The 24,942-nt window shown below is 39.0% G+C and overlaps 2 protein-coding genes across 6 annotated transcripts in view; one reads left to right on the top strand and one right to left on the bottom strand.

Moving 5' to 3' along the window:
• LOC123703263 (adenylyl cyclase 78C-like) overlaps positions 1 to 19,719 on the top strand; it is a 30,000-nt gene extending 10,281 nt beyond the window's left edge. Inside the window, exons 7-26 of one of the 2 annotated variants that reach the window (XM_045651219.1) lie at positions 452 to 648; positions 813 to 1,005; positions 3,273 to 3,416; positions 3,830 to 3,909; positions 4,520 to 4,669; positions 5,122 to 5,258; positions 5,601 to 5,768; positions 6,207 to 6,312; positions 7,067 to 7,165; positions 8,078 to 8,286; positions 8,626 to 8,811; positions 9,176 to 9,454; positions 9,903 to 10,137; positions 10,554 to 10,674; positions 10,998 to 11,104; positions 12,272 to 12,386; positions 16,044 to 16,189; positions 16,439 to 16,649; positions 18,568 to 18,661; positions 18,984 to 19,719. In XM_045651219.1, the coding sequence (XP_045507175.1) occupies positions 452 to 648; positions 813 to 1,005; positions 3,273 to 3,416; positions 3,830 to 3,909; positions 4,520 to 4,669; positions 5,122 to 5,258; positions 5,601 to 5,768; positions 6,207 to 6,312; positions 7,067 to 7,165; positions 8,078 to 8,286; positions 8,626 to 8,811; positions 9,176 to 9,454; positions 9,903 to 10,137; positions 10,554 to 10,674; positions 10,998 to 11,104; positions 12,272 to 12,386; positions 16,044 to 16,189; positions 16,439 to 16,649; positions 18,568 to 18,661; positions 18,984 to 19,338 (3,332 nt within the window). In that variant the 3' untranslated portion in view covers positions 19,339 to 19,719. Of the gene's footprint in view, positions 1 to 451; positions 649 to 812; positions 1,006 to 3,272; positions 3,417 to 3,829; positions 3,910 to 4,519; positions 4,670 to 5,121; positions 5,259 to 5,600; positions 5,769 to 6,206; positions 6,313 to 7,066; positions 7,166 to 8,077; positions 8,287 to 8,625; positions 8,812 to 9,175; positions 9,455 to 9,902; positions 10,138 to 10,553; positions 10,675 to 10,997; positions 11,105 to 12,271; positions 12,387 to 16,043; positions 16,190 to 16,438; positions 16,650 to 18,567; positions 18,662 to 18,983 lie in introns of those variants that run through there. The other variant, XM_045651211.1, reaches the window with a different exon arrangement.
• Positions 19,720 to 23,872: 4,153 nt separating this feature from the next.
• The window catches only part of LOC123705744 (FERM, ARHGEF and pleckstrin domain-containing protein 2), a 69,270-nt gene continuing 68,200 nt past the window's right edge, over positions 23,873 to 24,942 (bottom strand). For all 4 annotated transcript variants that reach the window (XM_045654738.1, XM_045654740.1, XM_045654741.1 and 1 more), the window contains one exon: positions 23,873 to 24,702. In XM_045654738.1, the coding sequence (XP_045510694.1) occupies positions 24,654 to 24,702 (49 nt within the window). In that variant the 3' untranslated portion in view covers positions 23,873 to 24,653. The remainder of the gene's footprint in view (positions 24,703 to 24,942) is intronic.

The following is a 24,942-nucleotide window of genomic DNA, read 5'->3' as shown; positions in this document are numbered from 1 at the left end:
ATGACTGTGTTTTTATTTTTAATTGGAGCGTAGTTTCTTTTATCTAGATTATCAAGTTGTTCGGTAATTTTTTAATTGCTTATATCTCAACATCATTATTAAAAATTTTAACTTCTCAGTTCTTATCAGTCTTTTGTAGAAGATTTATCAATCAATTTACCCTACTTCTATCGTAACAATCAGTGTGTTTTGTCACATTCTTTCGTACATAAAAATATGAGCAAAAGAGAGGGATTATCCCATTCAGACCGATAAAATTTATCTTGGCTATAAAGTAATTAAGCCGTATAAATCCTAGATTATTGTGTAAGGTTAAATATTTTTCCACAAATTATTATATTATTTCGTAATATTATTATAATTTAATTTAAAGAGCTCCCTCTATTATTATGCGTATCAAATAGACCAATGTCTAGCCGATTAAACGTAAAACTAATCGTTTATTTCACAGGTCTTAGTGGTCAAGGAATAGGTTTCCAAGCGCCAGAGAACCAAGTATGGTACATGCTGTTCATAATCTTTGTACCATATGCAATGCTCCCGCTCTCTCTGGGCTGGTGCATAGTGATTGGACTCTTGTCGTCTCTTTCACACGTACTGGCCACGGCTGTAGATATCAAGGATATTATGGATAATAACCCTGATGTTGTAAGTTGAAAAAATATTGTTTTATATTTCATAACTGTGACCTTCACTCTGTTTGCTGTAAAACTGTGCATAAAAAAAATCACTTACTTATCTCAGCTGAAATCACTTAGGGAATCATTCCCATCCTATTCTTTCATTATACTTATTTATTCTTTACCCCACAGGCAAAATCCTGCGCAATGCGTCTGCTCATAGCTAACGCGCTGTTATACAGTGCAGTAAACTTCGCGGGCATGTATGCCAAGTATCTCGCGGACTGGGGACAACGCAAGGCGTTCCTCGAGACACACCGCTCTATGGTGACTCGACAGAGGACCAAGCGAGAGAGTGATAGACAGTGGAAACTGTTTCAGAGTGGTAAGTTTAGGTATTGCGTAATTGTAACTCACGTTACAGGCAATTTGGCTTCCAATAGTTACGCGCCAGTGTGATAACTGATAAACTTGGCTGGCATATACAGTACTCGCGGACTGGGGACAGCGTAATGCATTCCTGGAGACCCATCGTTCTATGGTGACGAGACAAATGACCAAGCGGGGGAGCTATAGACAGTAGAAACTATTTCAGAGTATAAGTTTAGGTATTGCATGATTATAACACACATTACAGGCCATGTGGCTGGGGATAGTTACGCGCTAGTTTGATAAACTTGGCTGGCATATACGCCAAGTACATCGCGGTCTGGGGACGGCGCCAGGCGTTCTTCGAGACGCACTGATCCATGCTCCAGGCGAAATAATAATATCTTTTCTAATATTACAATAGTTTTTTTCGCTTTTATGCTAACTATTATAGTCTACAGAGTATCTTATAAATACACTCACCGGCACGGAATCTTGGCCACTTCAAATTTCTGCGAAAAATTACACTATTTCTTTTCTACTACAAAATTCAATAAAAATTTAATCAACACTAGTTAATGTAATGTGTTTACAAACTTTTAGTAATAATTGGAAGTTTTTAAGAAGTTCTACAGCGTAGATATGAATTAAACAAGAATTTACGCTTTTCCTGTGAATTTTAAATGATTTCTTTAAAAAATCACAAAAATTAGAAAAAAGCGTTTCCATAAAAAAAATTCAATCTTTTATTACTGGGTGTTTCCTTCTCTTGCCTGAAACACTGCTTACATCCTTTCTGGCATACTCTAGAATACATTTTTGATGTCCACTTGAGCTATAGTGTACCAAACGGCCCTAGCTGTATTTCTAAGCTCATCTTACATTGGTGGTGGGTTGGAATCGAACTTTATGTTTCTTTTAAGCATGTTCCAGATGTGTTCTATTGGATTAAGATCCGAGCTACGAGCTGGCCACTCCAATTTTTCAATAATAACCTCTTGAAGGTACTCTTATACGCTTCGTACGACATGCGGACGTGCGTTAAAGTGTATTAGTAGCAATCTTTCTTCACTGATAAACCTGTTATAGGGCTGAACATGTTTTTGGAGAATTTCCTCGACGTACCTGATCAAATTTAAGTCATTACTTACGATAAATAACACCACACGAGCATCCAAACTTATACCTCCCTATACCATTATTGACCCTCCATGGAAAATCGCCGTTTGAGTTGTGGTGATGGATGAAAACCTCTCTTATCGTCTCCGCTATACTGACTCTTGGCTATCAGAAGCTCGTAAAGTGCCTCGTCACTCATCTGTGAACACCACACGAGCGCACTGGCTGTGGGTCCAGTTTTCATGTTCTCGCGCAAAACGAAGACGTGCTTCTCTGTGATGTCTGAGGAGTTCTGTACGGCGTGCTGGTCTGCAAACATTCAAATTAACTTCCTTCATTAGTCTTCTCACTGATTGCTCACCCAAATTTATTGTCCTGGTGTTTTGGAGCCGGTGGCGTATCTCAAAAACTTTCAGAAAGCCATTTATGAGTATCTCTTGACCAATAAACCGGTCTTCTCGAGCTGACGTGCACCTCACGCTTCCACTTCCTGGTCTGCACGTGTAGCTGCCAGTCTCCTGCTATCTTTTCCATGCATAGTGCATAGCTGAACGTCGTACTTACTGTACATTAGGTACTTTATGTTGTGGCAGTCTTTGGTCTAATATTGTGATGGCCTGTGCAGGCTGTTGAGATGCTAACGGCATTTTTTATTGTTTGTTATGATCATTGACTACAGCACAACAATAACAATATCTTAAAACGGCATAACCGATATCGAAAAAAGTTTAAAACGAACAATTCGTAACTTCGGCTTAACCGCACAAATCACAAATTTCGACTAACTCTTAAAAAGTGGTAAAAGATTATTCTCAAACTTAATGATTTCTTGACATAAAATTAAAGAAATAATATGTAAACATATCTGTATACAAAAAAATCGTGAAAAGCACTTCAAACATTTTTTATCGGCAAATTTGTAAGTGGCCAAGATTCCGTGCCGGTGAGATGTGTATTTAGGAGATCCTTCACTTACATATTTACTAGTGGAAAAATACTCCTGAATCGATCTTCTGTACATACGATCACGCATTTTGTGCCGTTATACCGGGAAGGCAGACAGTTTATAAATATTTCTTAATATTTTAACAAAATGTTAAAATTAATGTTAGCAAACGTTTTGAATGCTTTCAAAATTCCTATGAATTATTTTTATATTTGCAGTGATACCAGACTTCTTAGCCACAAAAATATCTAGTCATGTTTCGAAAGTGAAGGGAGAGTTTCAAGAACAACAGTTCAACAATTTATACATTCAAAGGCACGAAAATGTGTCCATATTGTATGCTGATATAAAAGGTTTTACTGGTGAGTTTGATTCTTTTAATGCTTATATTATAAACTAGATTTTCGCCCGCGGCTTCGCCCGCGTTTGCAAAGGAAAACCCGCATAGTTCCCGTTCCCGTGGGATTTCCGGGATAAAAAATATCCTATGTGTTAATCCAAGTAACCCTCTATATGTGTGCTAAATTTCATTGTAATCGGTTCAGTAGTTTTTACGTGAAAGAGTAACAAACATCCATACATCCATACATCCATACTTACAAACTTTCGCCTTTATATATTAGAATATTAAGAAGATATTAAGATAATAATATTCGTGTTTTATGTCTGTGTTTCCTTTACTACTAAAATATCTGGAGAGATTTGGGTATATAATATAAAAAAATGAACATCTTAATGATGATAATTATAATTTAAACACTTTATTTCCTTATAGAACTATCAAGTAAGTGCAGTGCACAGGAACTAGTCAAATTGCTCAATGAATTATTCGCGAGGTTCGACAGGTTGGCATCGGTAAGTAATTTGATAGACATTAATGAAGTTATGATATTAATGATGATAATAGGACTTCTAATAGAGTTCCGGTTGCGATAGTCAATTGAATTGAATTACTAGTCCTAGTATAGTTAGATTTAAGGGAGACAGATTGTACAATTGAACGAGTACATTCCCCAATTTATTACTCTGAAAGTTGAAAGAAGAAGTTAGTGTATATTTCCTTAAAATCCGTTATAGATATATACTTTTTTCATCAACCCCATGCCCCGCCTCGACGAGGCGAAAGATGGTTCAAATCCCACCTCGTGATCGATTTTTTTTCTATTCTTTCTCATCAATCCCATAAATCAACAAAGAGCGTATGTGCACATGTGTCAGAAGTGAAACTTCTTTAGCAAGATTCAATATCAAAATCGTTGCCTTACTCCATGACGTGAAGGTTGGACATTGAAATTTTAATCTCAACGCGCCTAAACAACAAACAAAAAAGCTTTATTGTGCACTACAGAAAGAAGTGCAAATAAGGATACAATATAATACAATAATAAATAAAAGAGCACAACAGGTGGTCTTATCGCTCAGCCTAAAGAAGTTTCACTTCAAAAAGTGTCACAATATTGTATAGGAGAACCACTGTCTTCGTATCAAACTGCTGGGCGACTGCTACTTCTGTGTGAGCGGACTGCCCGAGCCGCGGGCGGACCACGCGTACTGCTGCGTCAACATGGGCCTGCACATGATACGCGCTATACGTGATGTGCGGTACAACGCGCAGGTATATTACGGCTAGTAGCTAACAGAATACGTAAAATCATCTGCTGTATTGACATAATTGAATAAATTAATTAAAACGGATATAACTAACGTAATAGTTATAACTAATTAACAGTTACATGCATCATCACCATCGTCATCATCAGTTTCATCACGGAATAGGCTTCCCGCTTCCCAAGTAGATTTAAGTGAATTGCCAAGTGCAAATTCATAAATATCATACTGTGTTATGTGATTTTTTGATTCTAAAACATGTCTGGCTTCATCATAATTTTTATTTACCATCAAATAGAAAAATTAGAATCCTTTTGGCTCCAACTACTAAATTTTTTTATTTGAGTCAGACTTTTTAAGCTCTTCCTGCAAGACTTAAAGATTTCCTTAGTATTATTACCGTATATTTGAACGACAATCTATTGAAATTTCTTAGTAATTGCCAAGTAAATCCCACAGGTAGACCTAGACATGCGCATCGGCATCCACAGCGGCACAGTGCTGTGCGGCGTGCTCGGGCTGCTCAAGTGGCAGTTCGATCTGTGGTCGCATGACGTCACGCTAGCTAACCATATGGAGAGTGGCGGGTTACCTGGGTGAGTACCTTTTAGTGGACAGGCGAAAAACCACTACAAGAATAAAAAATCGATGATGTAGGTGTGACAAAACATATTGCATCCGACCCTAATATTTTTTTCTTCAAGTTTCCTAAATCCAAAGCATTTTTTATTTAAAAATAAAAAGATTTTCTATTTACATTCTGTTTCATTGTACTTACTCCAATATTTTTTTTTTTAGTGCCAAAACACGAATTTCCTGTCCTTGATTTTTTACTGTTACCCTGCGTTGTGAGTTCTTTTTTGCGTTTCCAGTCCTAGCGTTAAATATGGAATAGATGGCGCTACGACATACTTATTTATAGGTTAATAACATTCCAGCCGCGTCCACATATCCGCGGCCACACTATCCTGTCTACACGGTGCGTTTGAGGTAGAAGCGGGTGAAGGCCGTTCTCGTTCCGCGTACTTGCGGGAACACGACGTGGACACGTACCTCGTGCGGAGCAGCGAGCGGCCGCGCCCCACGCGGCTTAGGAGCAGTGTGGTGTGAGTTTTTGTTGCAAACTCACATTTCTTCTGATTTTTCGATAAATTTTTAAAGTGAAACTTTTATTAACGTCTTAAACTTTTTGGTCTGTGTAGCGCATGTCGCGTGACGCACGATACGTACGATAATTATCGTACAAATGCGATAATTTTTAGTTAAATGTATATTATAGTGTGAAAAAAAGTTTCACTTTTACCGTGGTTTCATAAAACCACACAACATTTTTTTTAAGCTATAGCTTCTATCGCGGGCATTGAGCGCGGGGAGCGAATCGAGAAATTCCGTAACGAAAAAACCTCACGCTCCCCACTCCGACGGGCGGAGGTGTGGCTTGAAGGCATAGCATGCAATAGCTTTACCGCGGCAGTCCCCGAGTGCCACACGTCTTTTTCTTGTATTGCCACTAATAATAAATGTAAATTTGTCACATTGTATAGGGCCAACCCACCACAAGCAGCGAATGGTAATGCGCTAAGACGGAGAAGCGGCAGTATCGATGACGAGACCACCACTGATTGGATTCCAGAAATGCCATTTCAAAATGTAAGTATGTTCAAATGCACAAAACCAAAAAAATATATAACAATAATAGGTTTGCCCTGCGGCCTGCTGTCTTTGTCTTGGCCGGATTAAATATAGCCTATCCTCGATAAATGGGTTATCTAACACAAATGAAATCTTTCACAATTTTAATCTTTTTAATTACTTATATAGTTACCTATCTTAGTTATTTTGTCTTATTATAAAATTAAAAAAAAAAACGGAAAACAAATCACGACCCGTGTGCAGTCAAAGCGAAGAATAAATAAATAAATAACACAATAATACAACAATAAAAAAATTATTATAATTATACTGAAAAGTTTTATTATTATATTACTAGCTTACCGCCCGCAGCTTCGCCCGCTTTGTCTATAACCTAATAAATTATATACTAAAACCTTCCTCTTGCATCACTCTATCTCTTAAAAAAAACCGCATCAAAATCCGTTGCATAGTTTGAAAGATTTAAGCATACAAAGGGACATAGGGACAGAGAAAGCGACTTTGTATTATACTACTAGCTTTTCGCCCGCGGCTTCGCCCGCGTTTTCAAAGAAAAACCCGCATAGTTCCCGTTCCCGAGGGATTTCCTGGATAAAACCTATCCTATCTCTCAAGTTGGATCGAACTGCACATGGTGTGCGAATTTTATTATAATCGGTTAAGTGGTTTGGGAGTCCATTGAGGACAAACATTGTGACACGAGATTTATATATATTAAGAATGTAGTGATAGTGATGTATGAACATTGCAGTACTTCAGCAGCGGTGGGGGCGCGCTGCGGCGGCGCGCGTGTCGCCAGTCGGAGGATGCGGAGCAAGGAAATGACGTCGAACTGGCTTCCATGTCTGAGGTACTACTTACTTACTTACTTACTTACTCCTCTGGCGCTGAAACCCCAAAGTGGGTCTTGGCCTCCGAGACGAGAACTCTCCATCTTCCCCGGTCTAGAGCGGTCTCTTGCCAATTATTATTGGCTCATAGCACGCGCAGGTCCGCCTCTACTCGATCGCGCCAGCGATACTTAGGTCGTCCAACCGAGGTGATTTGTTTTATATTTAACATGTGGGTAATAGCTTTCCGTTATAAATAGAATCTATATTTGGATTTAAGTAAACTTATGTTTGTTATTTGATTAAAGTTACTTATAGGTCACGATTCAATAGTTGAAGCATCCCTTAAATTCAATTTGGCAATAATATAACAACAACAAGGAATGTAAAAAAAATCTGTAATCTATATTAATTATTTCGTTTTATGATCTATTCTTCCAAAATAATCCTATCGAAGTTAAATATTAACATGATACGGAGAAAAAAGTCCGCGATTAGTTTATCTTTGACCTACTGTGAATTCATATCCTAATTCTAGAAATAGGTCTATTTTTATGATATCTTTATTTAATGGATAAAAACAAATAAAAATATTTTTCCAGTCCGATTAGTATGGATCTTTGACCTAACTGTCAATTCACATCCTAATTCTTGAATCATGTTTATGTTTATGGTATTCTCCAATAAAAAAAGAGTGAGTGTACTTATGTACATGCATTAGAAGTTATACTTCTTTGGCGTATGTAAAAAAATACTAGAATATACAACTTGAACATAGTTATCAATTTTCATACCACCTAGAACTAACTTCATGGTCTTAAATTTAGGTGTCGGTGTGCGCGCGCATCGTAAAAATTCACTCTCATCATTTTTCTCCATCGTGCCAAAAGAAGTATAACTTAAAAAAAAACCAACCAAATATATTTTCCCAGGAGGACGACATCATAAACCATTCCATAGAAGTGAGCAGTAACCGTAAGATGCGTATGGAACACATGCATCCCTGGTCACTCCACTTTCGACAGAAGTCCCTAGATACTCTGTTCTGCCAACTTGATGAAAAGACCTTCAAGTCTAATGTGATGTGCTGCCTCGTGCTGTGGCTGTTTATTTTGTGTGTCCAGTTCATCATGCATTATAAGTAAGTAAAAGTTAAGTCGAAATCGAATCGAATAAAAAGCTACTAACGGGACACAAACAGATATTACCAGAGACAGGACCTTCTACACCATTCTACCTGCCTTTAACTAGTAGAGGTGCTCCTATAGAAAATTTCCCTTCACCATCGAGTACAGATGCACCTTAACCAGCTACTGAACTCCATATTATCTTAATTCTAGCTGCCTTCTCCTCGTAGCAGTACTCCTAGCCACGACAGGCCACTTGCTTGTTCATCTCTTGTTGCCATAGTAAAAGTCCCATGCCCTTGCAGATGAAGCTGTTTGACCAGCTACTCAATCCTATAATATCTTTATTTCAGCTGTCTTCTCCTAGTAGCAGTACTGCTAGCCATGTCAGTACCTCTCGCGTTATCCTTCGCACTAGTAATGGCGGAGGAGTTCACGAGCACGTCCCGTCTCGCTCGTGCGTCCGCTGCGCTCAGCGGGAACAGAGCGAGACGGAACATGCATATCTGCTGCTTTGTTACTATTATGTCTATATCCAGGTATGGGGCATTTTTATTGTGATGATCTTGGTAGTGGTGAAAGTGATGAAAAAATTGATGATTAAACGGATGATGATGGTGATGATAGCGATGATTGTAATGGTCATTAAAATAACAGATTTAAAAACTGTTTAAATCAACCATACCATCTGATCAATTTTAACAGACTTAATGTTGAATAGCTGATGATAGAAAGGTTCATTTAATCAGTTTGCATGTGAAACTAGTTTAAAATATTCAGTCAAAGTTATTTAAAGTCAAAATCACAATAACAGATAATTTTTTGGTAAATCTGACCAAATTGCCAAATTCTGTTCATCATTCAATTCTTCCAACCACACACCAACAGTGAACTTTCTTCCAGCACAGCAAAACTCTACGTCTGCCCAGCGTCATTCCCAAACTTTGAGCCCACTAACTTCACATTCACAAACACCACAGAAGGCAAAGAGAAATCTGGAGAATGTTATAGACCAGAATACGTGGTCTTCACTTGGATCCTGTGCCTTGTGGCTCTAACATCTATTCTGAAGCTATATTACTTGATCAAGACCTTCCTGGCGATCGTCAATGTGGCTCTCTACTCTGTTCTGCTGTTCGTCTACTATAATGTGTATTATTTTGACCCGACTAACACTAACACGTGAGTATATTTTATGATTAATTAAATATTCTTATATCCTGTGAATATGGTGGAATATCCTCTTATTTTGGAGAAAAACAATAAATTAGCTATAAAGTGAAATCAAGAAATAATTGACTCAAGAAATTAATTCCTGTACATTAGTAGCGCGGTCTGCTCCTGACTCATATTTCGGAATATTCCAATAAAATTTATTGACTTAGATTACAAATAGTTTCTACATTAAATGCGCAATTATAAAAGCGTATTTTTGAAGAGAAACTCGTTGCTGAGAGTAAAATTTCAAGGTTACGTCATGGCAATATCGTTACGTAAGGCGATGATTTTGGTACCTTTGAATCTTGCCAAAGAAGTTTCACTTCTGGCACGTCTGCTTGGCACACACGCTCTTTTTCGACCAAGGAATAGCAGCTCGTGTCACAAACTCCAATATAATAACTCATTCCAGGCAGCTCCCGTTCTACGCGCAAATGATGATCCTGATGGTGATGTTCCTCATCATAGTGGTGTACCACGCGAGGCTGGTGGAAGTGACGTCACGACTTGACTTCCTGTGGAGGCTGCAGGCGAGACGAGATCTCGCTGAGATGACGGAAACACGACGAATGAATAGACATCTGCTGAAGCATATACTGCCAGATCATGTGGTTAACCATTTCTTGAGCAAGGATAGATGTCCAGATGTAAGTTTGAGTTTCATGTGGCAGATAGTCGTTGTTACTTATTTTATATTGTTTTGAAGAAAATGTGGTTTTTTGTGCATATTCCGTAATTCAACGTTAGACTATAAACTTTGACGTAACTTACATTCGCTTATGAGTTCGCCACGTTAATGAGAAACTCTGCCAGAGCGACGCGTAGGCAGAGTTTTGTTTCGGACATTGTTTGAAAATATTGTGTGTCTATTTTTTTATTGTATCGTTTAAATACATTAAAAAACCTTGAATGATAATAGAATCCTGTCAGAAGAAGTTGGCCAAGTTGGTAAATACCGTAAAACAGTTATAAAAATGATAGTATTTATATTTTTTCAGGAGCTATACTCCCAATGCGACGAGCAAATACAGTCATAATAATGATAATATTTTCTATATTTCAGGAGCTATACTCTCAATGGCGGGACGAAGTAGGCGTAATGTTCGCGGGCATCCCGAACTTCCACGAGTTCTACTCGGAAGAACGCGCTAAGGAGTGCATGCGACTGCTGAATGAGATCATTTGTGAGATTTTTTGTCTACCCACATTTTGTAAAAAAAAATATTTATTTTTTTTGGCTGTATCATTGTTATAAATATCACTTTGTTAATTGGTTTTGGTTAATTGTTATAAATATAATATAATAGAGAATAAATATCGCCGTAATGGTTTGGTTAAAGTGTGATGGTTCAATCTTACTTTTTTTTGTATAATTTTTCCAAATTTGCCAAAAATTTATCACTTACTTGTATTGTAAATTATTAATAATCAAAAATATTGCAAAAACACAAGAGTTTATATTTCTGCAATGTTTTTAATTGTAAGGAACTCTTTTTCGTTTTTTCAGTTGATTTTGACAAACTCCTAATGCAACCGCGATTCAAAAGTATTGAGAAGATTAAAACAATCGGTGCAACATATATGGCTGCTTCTGGACTCAATCCGGACCACAAGGTATTTTTTTGAAAGAAAGAATCCATTTATTCCAACACATAACAATAGCATTGTAAATTGTAAATAGTAATAGAAAAATATATACATACACATTTTTTTATTCAAAACAAAGGCTATATAGTTCAGGATACATCGCCCATTTTTGCAAGTGACTACTATCAAGCTGATTTTCCGTTTGTAGCTTTATTTTGATGAGACGCCCAATAATTTCGTGTACGAAACTCTCGATTGTGGTAGCTAACAGAGATAACAAGGATAAAAATTTTTGATTTGATGGTTCTCAAATATTTATTACGCAATTTGTAGAATATTGTATTGAACAAAAAAAAATTCAGTTAGTAATAAATATTTGAGAACCATCAAATCAAAAATTTTTATCCTTGTTATCTCTGTTAGCTACCACAATCGAGACTTTCGTACACGAAATTATTGGGCGTCTCATCAAAATAAAGCTACAAACGGAAAATTAGCTTGATAGTAGTCACTTGCAAAAATGGGCGATGTATCCTGAACTAATAGAAGAAAATGACAAAAAACAACTATCAAAAACTCTTGAATGTGGAAACTAAAACATATTTTTTAGGAATTACGAGGCTCTTTTCAGTAAATCAATGGATTCAGATTTTCGTATAATTTGTAATATTAAAGTGAAACTTTTATTACATCGTCTCAAACTTTTTGGTCTGTGTAGCGCATGTCGCGTGTATCGCGGCTGCCGAGTAGGTATACCTACTCGGCACGCGACATGCGCTACACAAAGCAGTGTTCGGAACCGTTCGAACAGTTTCACTTTTACCGTGGTTTCATAAAACCACACAACATTTTTTCGATTTTTATATTATTTTCGATTGCAACCATCCCTTTTTAACCGACTTCAAAAAAAGGAGGAGGTTATCAATTCGGCCGGTATGTTTTTTTTTTTATGTATGTACACCGATTACTCCGAGGTTTCTGAACCGATTTACGTGATTCTTTTTTTGTTCGATGCGGGATGGTGTCGAATGGGTCCCATAAAAATTTTATTCGGATAGGCCCAGTAGTTTTTATTTTATGAGCATTTTTGTCTGTATTTGTAAATGTTGCAAGTGCAAGTTTGAAGTCGGTTGTTTTTAACGCAGTTATATAGACTTGTAATTTATTAAATAAATAAAATATACATTTTTGCAGACAGGCGACGATGACTGTGAACACCTATGTGCGCTCGTTGACTACGCGTTTGCGTTGAAAGATGCGCTCGAAGATATCAATAAGAACAGCTTTAACAAGTTTCGCCTGAGAGTCGGTATGTATTTAATAAAGTAAAAAAAAAAAAAAAATCTTGAAAAGTTATTTATTTTGAAGTGTACAAAATAATGTACACGCGGAATTAATAAATTAGTAGTAATCCGGAAACTTTAAAGACTCAGACAGACTTAAAACACCACAGAAAATAATATTGTGGTTTTAATCGAGATTAGTACTTTTAATTCACTTCCATTTTTCAAGTAATAAAGTAAATTTTATAATTTATTTACGTAACTAAAATTCGAAATTATGGAGCTTAATAACAGTATTATTAATAAAAATGTTTTAAGCATGCTAAGATATTTCATATCGAAAATATAATTTGTGCCTAACGTTTGTATAATAAATGTCGATATTTTTTCATTTATATGTTCAGTAGGAATCCCAAGGAAAACCACCAAATTTAAAATTATGGAAATCATTCTAGCCCTTGCCTCATAGGTCAACGTACCACTATCGTAATTTTATAAATACTTAAAAGGTTGAAGAAAAAAAGGGTTTAACTTAATAGGGACGTAATTATTTGTACATAATTTGTAATTTCAGTACATAACCTAATTAAACATTTTACTACATTGGTTCGTAATGTACACAGATCAAAATTTAGGGTGGGCCTTACGAGGTTAAAGTGCGAATTTAATAAGGCATGCTCTAGATACCTTGAGAAATTAGTATATGATAACTTTTATTGGGGATATATAAGTTAAGTAATGCTGACCTGACCTCCTTATTTTATTAAATTAAAATTAACATTTATTTAAACACACGTACAGAAATCATCTCAAAACAAAGGTAGAGAAATGTTATATCGAGTATCAAGTTTCGTTCAGTGAAAATAGATGTCGCTACACGCTGTTGAGTAGAATTGAATCGCGCTAGCAAAGTTTTTTGTTGTACATTAATATAATTTTCAAATGGTCGGGCACGATAAATTGTAAACAGCGAGTTTAAAGATTTTATTGTTGTAAATTTTTGAAGAATCTGACAGCTGTCAGATTTGTTTTAATCAGATTGTGTTGTATGAATGTTGTGTGTAATTAGGTAATTATTTACCACGTATTTACTAAATATGTATGAAGTGTATAACTATATAGAGTAAGAGCCCAGGGCCCCCAGACCTTACTTATTTTCTGAATAACGAAAAGTATCGTACAGAGTAGTGTTAGAGTATACTCTGAAGGTATGCATACTTGCTAGCTTGGGCCGACGGCCAATTCACAGGTGCTAAAGGTACCTACATAAAAATATTGGTCACTTTTCTTAAATTCTGAGAGCTAATTTTTATATATATTTTAAAAAAATTATATTAAAAATTAAATATTAATATTCCCAGACACTTTTGGTCGGTGGTAATTTCCGCCAGACGCTGCAAAAAAAATAAACTTACAGTCTGAGTCTTGATTTTTATATGATATTCTAGAAACTATTTTAACACTATTTCTATGCAGCCAGACAAATCCTAGGGGCCAAATATCCCCCAGACATATTTAAAATCTCGTCATGAGTATTAACGCGCACATAATGTTTTCGCGGTTTTATATCATAGGCCCATTGAATTTATGTTTTAGTTCAGTCTTGTAAATTTATACACTAAATTAAGGTTTAGTTAATAATAATTAAACCATATTTTAGTGCCCAATTACAAATTATAAATTTCAGTACGATAGAAATTATTAAGTTATGAATGGAAAGGTTCGTACGAAAAGTAACTAAAAAATAAATTTTGTTACTAGCATTTACGGGTCACCAGGCCCCACTTAGTATAGGTAACTAAAATACAATGTAGCAATCTTATGGATAATATACATTTGTGTCATTTTTAAATCTTACTGCATACGATTTTCGTTGAATAATTTATTTTTATATTTTAAAATTGGGTTGATGATCGAAAGTTTAGTATCTAAATGATACTAATAACTTTTTAAAAATAAAACGTGATATATCCTAAAATTTATATTAAACACTCCCATGCATGGTAAGAACACAGCCTATAGAATATACAAACCGAGGGTTGCCCATTCTTCTCCTGGCATAAAGTTTGGGTTGCCAGGTGTAAACAGGTATTTTGCTCGTAGTTATTTTCACCTATTTGTTTAATGCATTAACCAAATATAAAAATAAGCGCTGTTTTATTGTGAATACGATGTTATAGGGTTCGTCGTCGTCGTCGTTTCAGCCGTGGGACGTCCACTGCTGGACAAAGGCCTTCCTCAAGGATTTCCAGTACGACCGGTCACCGGGGGCCTGCATCCAGCGGCTCCCTGCCACTCGGACCAGGTCGTCCGTCCATCTTGTGGGAGATCGTCCCACGCTTCGTCGTCCAGTTCGTGGCCTCCATGCCAGAACCTTTCTGCCCCAACGGCCATCGGTTCTACGGGCTATGTGCCCCGCCCATTGCCACTTCAACGTACTAATCCGGCGAGCTATGTCGGTGACTCCGGTTCTCCTACGGATTTCCTCATTTCTGATTCGATCTCGTAGGGAAACTCCGAGCATAGCCCTTTCCATAGCACGTTGGGCGACGCTGAGCTTGTGCACAAGGCCCAGGGTTAGAGGCCATGTCTCTGTTCCGTAGGTCATCACTGGTAACACACACTGCTCGAAGACTTTAATCTTCAGGCACTGAGGGATTTCGGACGAAAAGATGTTCTTTAACTTCCCGAACGCTGCCCATCCGAGTCGGATTCGACGATTGACCTCCTTCCCGAAGTTGGACCTGCCTAATTGGAAGGTTTGTCCTAGGTAGACATATTCGTCAACAACTTCGAGAGTAGAGTTTCCAACAGAGACTGGAGTGGGCACAACATGGACATTCGACATGATTTTCGTCTTGTCCATGTTCATGCTAAGGCCCACTTGTTGTGAAACTCTGTAGAGGTCATCGAGCATTGCATTAAGGTCTTCCATGGATTCTGCCATGACTACGATATCATCGGCAAATCGAAGATGAGAGATGTTCCTCGCCATTAATATTGATGCCAAGTCCTTTCCATTCCAACAGTTTGAAGGCATCTTCCAAAGCAGCGGTAAAAAGTTTGGGCGAGATCACATCGCCTTGTCTTACACCGCGCTGCAATGGGATTGCCTTTGTACACTGATCTTGTACTCGGACTGACATGGTGGCGAGTTCGTACAAGCTTCTCAATACTTCGATGTACCGATAGTCAATACGGCACCGCTGGAGAGACCTTAACACGGGTGTTATAGGGTTGCCCGTAAAAAATCTGTCCTGAATTACGATTGCCGAATTTTAAAAAGTTAACTTTATTATGCCAGAAATCGAATTTTTATGAAAAAGTATGCAGCAAAAGAAGACAACGAACAATTATTTTTGAATAAAAGTTAAAAGCTTCGAATCCAACACAATACCTAGGTACTTACTTAACGTTAGTGTTAAATTTTTTCGTTAAACTCAATTAAAAAAAAACAATTTTTAATTAATTATAGCCTAGCCAAGATTTTATCAGGCAACTCCTATTTTTTATCATTTTTAATATAGGTACTAAATTACCTATAAAATAATTTTAATCTATTAAACAGATCGGTGAAGGTCGATGTTATATCGGATCTTAGACTAGGTATTAAAGTTATGGAATAATCGCCTATGCACACTTAACGATTACACCCGGTATAAATGGAAAATAATATTATACAGGTATAAGTTGCGGGCCACTAGTAGGCGGCGTGATCGGCGCTCGCAAGCCGGTGTATGACATCTGGGGAAACACGGTCAACGAGGCCTCGCGCATGGAGTCCACAGGCGCAATGGGGAGGATACAGGTCACCAAGTATACTAAACAGGTACAAGTGTGTCATTCGTGTCACATTTATTATTGGTACACAGGGTGTCCCGCCTTCGGTGTTCTAAGCTCAATGACTCAATCAAATTATACTGAAACAGCAAAACGATGTCAATTTTTTAAATTTAAATTTTCCTCAAACTCTACATTTACCTACATACTCCACTACTAATGTTATTCCAATTTTTCAATGCTACTCGTGTTCCTTTATTATTTGTATTTCAATCTTATTGTCCGATGTCGCGTTTAGATGCTAGAGCGTCAAGGCTACGGCGTAGAAGCGCGCGGCTGCGTAGCCGTGAAGGGCAAAGGGAAGATGGAGACGTGGTGGGTGACGCAGGGCCGAGCGCGCGGGCCCGGCGCGCCGCCCCCCCCGCCCGCGCCCCGCTCCCTCGCCGCGCTCGTGTACACCATGCTGCAGGCGCGCAGGCGCATCTACACGCACCCGCTGGACGCGCCCGGTGAGTGCACACACACGCGGGCCCGGCGCGCCGCCCCCCCCGCCCGCGCCCCGCTCCCTCGCCGCGCTCGTGTACACCATGCTGCAGGCGCGCAGGCGCATCTACACGCACCCGCTGGACGCGCCCGGTGAGTGCACACACACGCGGGCCCGGCGCGCCGCCCCCCCCGCCCGCGCCCCGCTCCCTCGCCGCGCTCGTGTACACCATGCTGCAGGCGCGCAGGCGCATCTACACGCACCCGCTGGACGCGCCCGGTGAGTGCACACACACGCGGGCCCGGCGCGCCGCCCCCCCCGCCCGCGCCCCGCTCCCTCGCCGCGCTCGTGTACACCATGCTGCAGGCGCGCAGGCGCATCTACACGCACCCGCTGGACGCGCCCGGTGAGTGCACACACACGCGGGCCCGGCGCGCCGCCCCCCCCGCCCGCGCCCCGCTCCCTCGCCGCGCTCGTGTACACCATGCTGCAGGCGCGCAGGCGCATCTACACGCACCCGCTGGACGCGCCCGGTGAGTGCACACACACGCGGGCCCGGCGCGCCGCCCCCCCCGCCCGCGCCCCGCTCCCTCGCCGCGCTCGTGTACACCATGCTGCAGGCGCGCAGGCGCATCTACACGCACCCGCTGGACGCGCCCGGTGAGTGCACACACATGCGGGCCCGGCGCGCCGCCCCCCCCGCCCGCGCCCCGCTCCCTCGCCGCGCTCGTGTACACCATGCTGCAGGCGCGCAGGCGCATCTACACGCACCCGCTGGACGCGCCCGGTGAGTGCACACACACGCGGGCCCGGCGCGCCGCCCCCCCCGCCCGCGCCCCGCTCCCTCGCCGCGCTCGTGTACACCATGCTGCAGGCGCGCAGGCGCATCTACACGCACCCGCTGGACGCGCCCGGTGAGTGCACACACACGCGGGCCCGGCGCGCCGCCCCCCCCCGCCCGCGCCCCGCTCCCTCGCCGCGCTCGTGTACACCATGCTGCAGGCGCGCAGGCGCATCTACACGCACCCGCTGGACGCGCCCGGTGAGTGCACACACACGCGGGCCCGGCGCGCCGCCCCCCCCGCCCGCGCCCCGCTCCCTCGCCGCGCTCGTGTACACCATGCTGCAGGCGCGCAGGCGCATCTACACGCACCCGCTGGACGCGCCCGGTGAGTGCACACACACGCGGGCCCGGCGCGCCGCCCCCCCCCGCCCGCGCCCCGCTCCCTCGCCGCGCTCGTGTACACCATGCTGCAGGCGCGCAGGCGCATCTACACGCACCCGCTGGACGCGCCCGGTGAGTGCACACACACGCGGGCCCGGCGCGCCGCCCCCCCCCGCCCGCGCCCCGCCCCCTCGCCGCGCTCGTGTACACCATGCTGCAGGCGCGCAGGCGCATCTACACGCACCCGCTGGACGCGCCCGGTGAGTGCACACACACGCGGGCCCGGCGCGCCGCCCCCCCCGCCCGCGCCCCGCTCCCTCGCCGCGCTCGTGTACACCATGCTGCAGGCGCGCAGGCGCATCTACACGCACCCGCTGGACGCGCCCGGTGAGTGCACACACACGCGGGCCCGGCGCGCCGCCCCCCCCCGCCCGCGCCCCGCTCCCTCGCCGCGCTCGTGTACACCATGCTGCAGGCGCGCAGGCGCATCTACACGCACCCGCTGGACGCGCCCGGTGAGTGCACACACACGCGGGCCCGGCGCGCCGCCCCCCCCCGCCCGCGCCCCGCTCCCTCGCCGCGCTCGTGTACACCATGCTGCAGGCGCGCAGGCGCATCTACACGCACCCGCTGGACGCGCCCGGTGAGTGCACACACACGCGGGCCCGGCGTTTCATATTCTCATAAAAATTTGCTTTAAAATAATGTACCTTTACCATCTCATAAATGAAACTCGACAAAAAACAACATAATATTATATGTATAGTCACGTCATCAGTGAGCGTGCGGCGTCGCACAGCGCGTGCGGGCACCGCGCCGAGCAACCGCCGACACCAGCTGCGTCGCGCGCACACGAGACACGACCATCCCACGTGAGTGTATACCTACACACACATACTTGCACATCACTCATACACGCACATACACACACAATATTCACTTATATAAACACATACACTTATATTCATCACTTATATATATTTGTGTCTATACTTTACATTAATACTTACGTTTATAAGTAATTACATATGTGATATGCACTTACACCTTCACTCATACATTTACCAAATATCACTGCAAACCTACATGTACAATATTACTGACACATCACTAAACAACTAAACTCACAATCTTCTATTACTACTACTACTTATACTATATTTAACTGTAACGTTACTATATTGTTTCCCACAGCCGCGAACTCGACTTGGATCTCCGACCATACAACAGCATGGTATCCCGTCGCCCCGACATGGCCCCACCCATGAGCGCCTCCGCCCCACACACCCCCACCATACCACACCCACCAGACACTACCACCAAACTCGGCTTCGGCGCCAGGCTTAAAGCCGCCAGCTTTTCATACAAAACACGACCCACACCGCAGAAACTTCCAGAAGATCGAGGTTCTATAAACTCAATATCAAACGGACTAGGATCGTTCCGTATTAGATCGCTAACAACTGCGTCGTTCTTCAGAAGTAGGAATAAAGAAAGGAAGAAAGAAGAACCAGACGGAAATGGGGAGGTGGACAGTACTAGGATGTGAATTTAAACTATTTAGTTGTACTTAGTGTTTATTTCCCATCATACTTGGCTCGAACTTGCCAGCTTCTAGAAACCACACTATAGAAACCAGAAAATCATATTGATTGTGTAAAAAGTATATTGTAGTATATTCAATATAACTAAGCTTTATTTTTTATTAGTGTTAAAATTAATAAATCTCCAAATATAGTTCAGCTATAACCCTGTATATAGGTAGATACTAGATACCCACCGGTAGCAAATTTTAATTATTTCTAAGTGAAAACTACTTAGGAAAACTAAGAAGCTTACTTTGGCGCAAGCAGGTATACCAAAGTAAATTATGATAAAATCCCTTAAAAATTAATAATAGTCCATCGCCATGTCCAACTGGACATTGTACATTCTTCATCATCATCATCATCAGCCCATATACGTTCCCACTGCTGGGACACGGGCCTCCTATGAGGGTACAGGCCATAATCCACCGCGCTGGCCAAGTGCGGGTTGGCGGATGACACATGTCGTCGAACTTTTTAATTCTTCGACATGTCGGTTTCCTCACGATGTTTTCCTTCACCGTTCGAGCAGTGGTGATGTTACAACATGCGCAGATAAATTGAAAAATCAATTTAATTCCTGCGCGCTCGCCTGGTCTCGAACCCCGGACTTATCGATTCGAAGTCCGAGGTCTCACCACTGAGCCACCACTGCTCTGTGGTGTGTCTGTACATTCTTAGCTTTTTTATATTTTGGAATTACTATGCTTACTGCTAAATAATTGTAATATAGTTTACTTATAATATCGTCGCAATAGGTCTTCGTTTAAAAATGATGTACTTAGGAATCTTGCATTTATAGGTACATATTCTTCAAGTCTGTACGAATAAATTATAAACTGTACCTAATTATGATCGAAAAATATATTATCTCTACCTATTTATCTATTATTAATATTCTATGCGTTGTTTAATCAAGTAAATAAATTATTTGAATAAAAATAACTGTAAAGAGAGCACCAAGACGTAATCGCTTAACTATAGGTATAGTATAATAATAAGAAATATGCAAAATATTTTATTATTAAAATTACCTATATTATGTTAGTCCTTTCTATTGAACGGCGCTGGCGCCTTATTAAATTAAATAAATAAATAAGTAATTTATTTTCTCATAAAAACTTATGCTAATTTACATATTGTCAGACAATTTATTTATATTTAATATGGTTAATTTTATTTTATTATTGTGCCATTGTGTTTATTTTTGATAAATGGAATTATAGATCTATTATAGACTTATATAAAGCACAAATAAAGTAAGCACTTCTATTTTCCTTATGTAACATTCATTTGTTGTTTACTTTTTCTTATGTGTAAGTAACTACCTATTGGTGATTTTATTTTTCAGACGTCATGAATTTTTTATTATTAATAAATTTGTATTATGTTGTTGTGTATTATGTTGAATGTAGTGATAGTATATTCATTCAAACATTCATTCATATTATCAAACATACCTATATCATTAATTCATAAAATATATTTATGTATGTGCAGTGTAATTAAAAGATATGATAAAAATCTATGAGTAGTGTAGTGTTCAAATGCCAAAGGTTTATAATTTTTAGACGTAGGTAATAAAAGACGTAAATTTATATTGTAAATGAATTTAAGGGGATGTCAAGAAACGCTATAGTCTTCCAAGGGAAGAGATTGTATAGTTTTAAGGTAAAAATTATATTTAATTTATTGTAATTGTTAATTTTTTATTTCCTCAATTTATATTGTTTTGTGAGAATATGTGCATTTGAGTTATTTATGTAGGGACCAAAGAGATTAAGAACCAAAAGATCTGTTGCTTACAGTTTCATTCACTTTATTTAAATTAGCATTGATGAGCTTCATCACAATGTGTAAAAACGCAACATAAGTTGTAGATAACATAATCTAATTCAATTTAAGTTTGATTTTTTTATGGTCATTTCAGTATGATGAAATCAGAAAGATACATTTGTAACAATAAATTATTTAGTTATGTATACTTATTCATGAAAATGACCTTATTAACAAATTATTAATTAAGTTGCTGATTTTGGTGACTGAAAATCTGAACAGCTGATTGTTGAGTAAAATAATAAATTGTAAAAGCAATTTATATAGATACCTATGGTTCAATATAAAATAATATGCAATTTAATAAACAGGGTGTAATCGTTAAGTGTGCACAAGCGATTATTCCGTAACTATTGCAGATATCAAAAAATAATTAAACTGATATCGAAAGTACTTAACCTATTGAGTAAAATGGCCATAATATTTTTTTAAAAATAAAACGAGAAATATCCAAAAATGTTACATTAAACGCTCCCATACATTTGATTTCCCATACATTTTGTATTCATAGCAGATTTTCGAAATGACGTCCTCATTGTACAATACCATGAGGAGCTCTATTTAAAGTTTCTAAATGAGCTTCCCTTCAAATTTGCGAAGTAATTAAAGCAGAAAACCAAAAAAAGAAAGAGAAAACTAAAATCTTTCATATTAAATGTTCATGAGATATTCATATCTCATACTAAATGTATGGGAGGGTTTAAAGATATTTTTTTTGATATTTCCCGTTTTATTTTTAAAAATTTATTACGGCCATTTTACACATTAGGTTAAGTACTTTCGATATCAGTTTAAAGTTTTTTGCTATCTGCAATAGTTACGGAAAAATCGCCTGTGCACACTTAACGATTACACCCTGTATTATGTTATTGCAATAATTTAAGAATCATTTTCCTATACTAATTGTTCTATAATCGTCGATAATGTAATATAGCTTTAAGTGTATGGAGGTCTAAGATCTAGTTTTAATTAGGCGTAGTATTGATAAACCTCTAGTCTAGAATTTTTGAAGTGTTTAAATTCTTTATTTAAGTAGGTACTTGTAAACATTTTTGCGAGATCTGATAAATATACGTAACAATTTATTTTCGGTCGACTTTTTGTATCGATGTTATAAATTAATGTGTCGCTAAGTCTATCAAGCCAAATATATTTTAATCAAAGAGAATTATTGATGTAAAATGAAATTTTACTGTTTCAAATGAATAAACAATGTCAATATACTTTCTTGTTTTATTTTACTAATCATCATAATTTGGACCCCATTTTTAGGATTCCGAACCTCAAAAGGAACGCTTATAGGATCACTTTGTTGTCCGTCTGTCTGTCTGTCAACACCCTTTTTCTCAGGAACGCGTGGAGGTATCAAGTTGAAATTTGTATCGTATACTTAAGTCTACGGTCCCTTGATGCTAGCCAACATAATCAAAATTTACAGCCGTAAATACTGGAAATTGTCGCAAATTTTGACATTCGCAAGGAAATCAAAACCTACAGTGTGCTTCCCATGAACACAGAGCCTTGAAATTTGGCACAAAGTAACATCTTTTAACGCATATATTACGAAAAACAAGAATTGTTAATTACATGAAGTATATAAAAATAATATTTTTAATAATTTTAAACTAACAACCCCTTTACTCATGAACGCTATTAATACTAAAAATTTTCGCAAATTATCGACATTCGCAAGGGAATCAGAACCTTCATTGTATTTCCCGTGAACAGAGTCTTGAAATTTCTTATAGCACAGATATTTTTTTAAGCTATTGCATAGCTTCTATCGCGGGCCTTGAGCGCGGGGACCGAATCGAGAAATTCCGTAACGAAAAAACCTCACGCTTCTCACTCCGACGGGCGGAGGTGTGGCTTGAAGGCATAGCATGCAATAGCTTTACCGCGGCAGTCCCCGAGTGCCACACATCGTTTTTTTTTAGAGTTACAACATAGTAAAAAGTAGGTTTGTTCGGAACCCTCAATGCGCGAGTTTGACTCGCACTTGGCCGATTTAATTATGATTAATGTGTACGTTACAGTGTAAAGAGGAATTTAATACAGTTGCAATTATAATTGACTGGGGTTGTAGATAATCACGGTGCATTTAGATCAAACGAACATAGAGCCAGAGCTAGAACAAGAGCATTCTTTCGTGATCTTTTAGTGTAAACGAAAAATCGTATTCAGTGTTGTTCAGTATTAGAACATTGCATGGAATCTTTTCGATCGCACTAAGAACAACGAAATAATGCTCTACGCCTGTTTACACTAAAATAATTTGACATAGTGGGGTTAGAATGAGCATTCGCTTGTTTGATCTAAATGCACCGTCATAAGATGTTCTCGTAGACAATAAAACTATTGTACTACTTAGGTTGAATTTCCTCAAACATACCTATCTTTTCTTAGAAAAAAATAATAAGCTGTGGTCCGTTACTCATTTGCTACTACATATTTGCTCTGCGAATTAACCCTCGGAAAACCCACGGGAAAAAAAAAATAAAAAAGAAGAATATAACTTATACGAAAAAAAAGGTTCAAATAAATGAAAAATCTTAATTTCAAACAAATCAAAAGATGGGATTGTCTTTTGCATGTATAATATGAGTAGGATTTGAAGAATGAGGAATAATTTATAGGTAGTGAAATAAAAATAAAATACGATTTATATGTAAAATTTATTTATTCTATACAACATTTTGTATATTTGTGATGCACAATTAAATACTTAATGATAAATAATAAAATTAGGAAGTTCACAAAATTCAATACAATATGATCGTCACAAGAGTACGCGTCAAAGTTTCTCACCAAATATATTTATTAGCAGATTTCATGATAAATTGTAAATAAATATCTATTTAAAAGTGTTCTATAATATTCAATAAACATCTCTGATTAACAAAGTAATGAACTTTATGTCGTCAGAAAACAGTGTAAAAATAAAAATTTCGTGCCACAATTTTTTTATTTTGGTTATAAACAAAGGATATATTATTTCCCTTCCAGTATATTATTTCTTTTAGTTCATTAATGTTTTTTATAATTGATTTTGCATTAATGATACTCTCAAATCGATTTTTGAAGCAATATTTATTAGTTGCCATTAAAAAGTTACAAGTTAGAAAAAGCCAATTAGTTGTAGACAATACTTTCTGGAATGTTTTTTTTGTACTATTTAAACAGCCGTTTTTGAACTTTGAAGAAAAAAATGTCTCAAAATTTTTTATACATAAAATTCAATTATTTTTTGACAAAATTTAAGGCAAGACATTCGAATGTTGTTTTGTTTGACAAAACTTATATATGGCACCAAATTTGTAAATATGTCTTTTCCACTTTATAATTGTTATAAATTTAATCACATTAATGGCGTTTTAAAGATTTATTTGGCTCCAAATATTTGTTAATCTACAAAGTATATAATAATAATTGATCTATCTAATCAGTTGTGATGAGATTGCAACATCGGCGTCTGCAGAACTTCCGTCCACCTGGGAACAAAAAAAAAAGAAATTAGGCGTAATTTATTAAGATTATTCATTTACGACCAATTGTTTTGTTGGACGACAGTTTTGTTGGATTCGTTTAAGAAATAGAAAATAAACATTTTTAATAAATGAAAGCTGGCTATTAATTTAATTAAAACTAAGGTAATGCACCCTTATTTATAGGTTTAAAATGAAAATAAATTGATGAAAGCTAGGGACATGTGCAGATTTAGGGTACATTTA

Source organism: Colias croceus, chromosome 2 (assembly GCF_905220415.1).
Source record: "Colias croceus chromosome 2, ilColCroc2.1".
NCBI classification, from domain to species: domain Eukaryota; kingdom Metazoa; phylum Arthropoda; class Insecta; order Lepidoptera; family Pieridae; genus Colias; species Colias croceus.
Note: the sequence above shows the minus strand (reverse complement) of the source record. Positions and strands in the feature narration are given on the sequence as shown.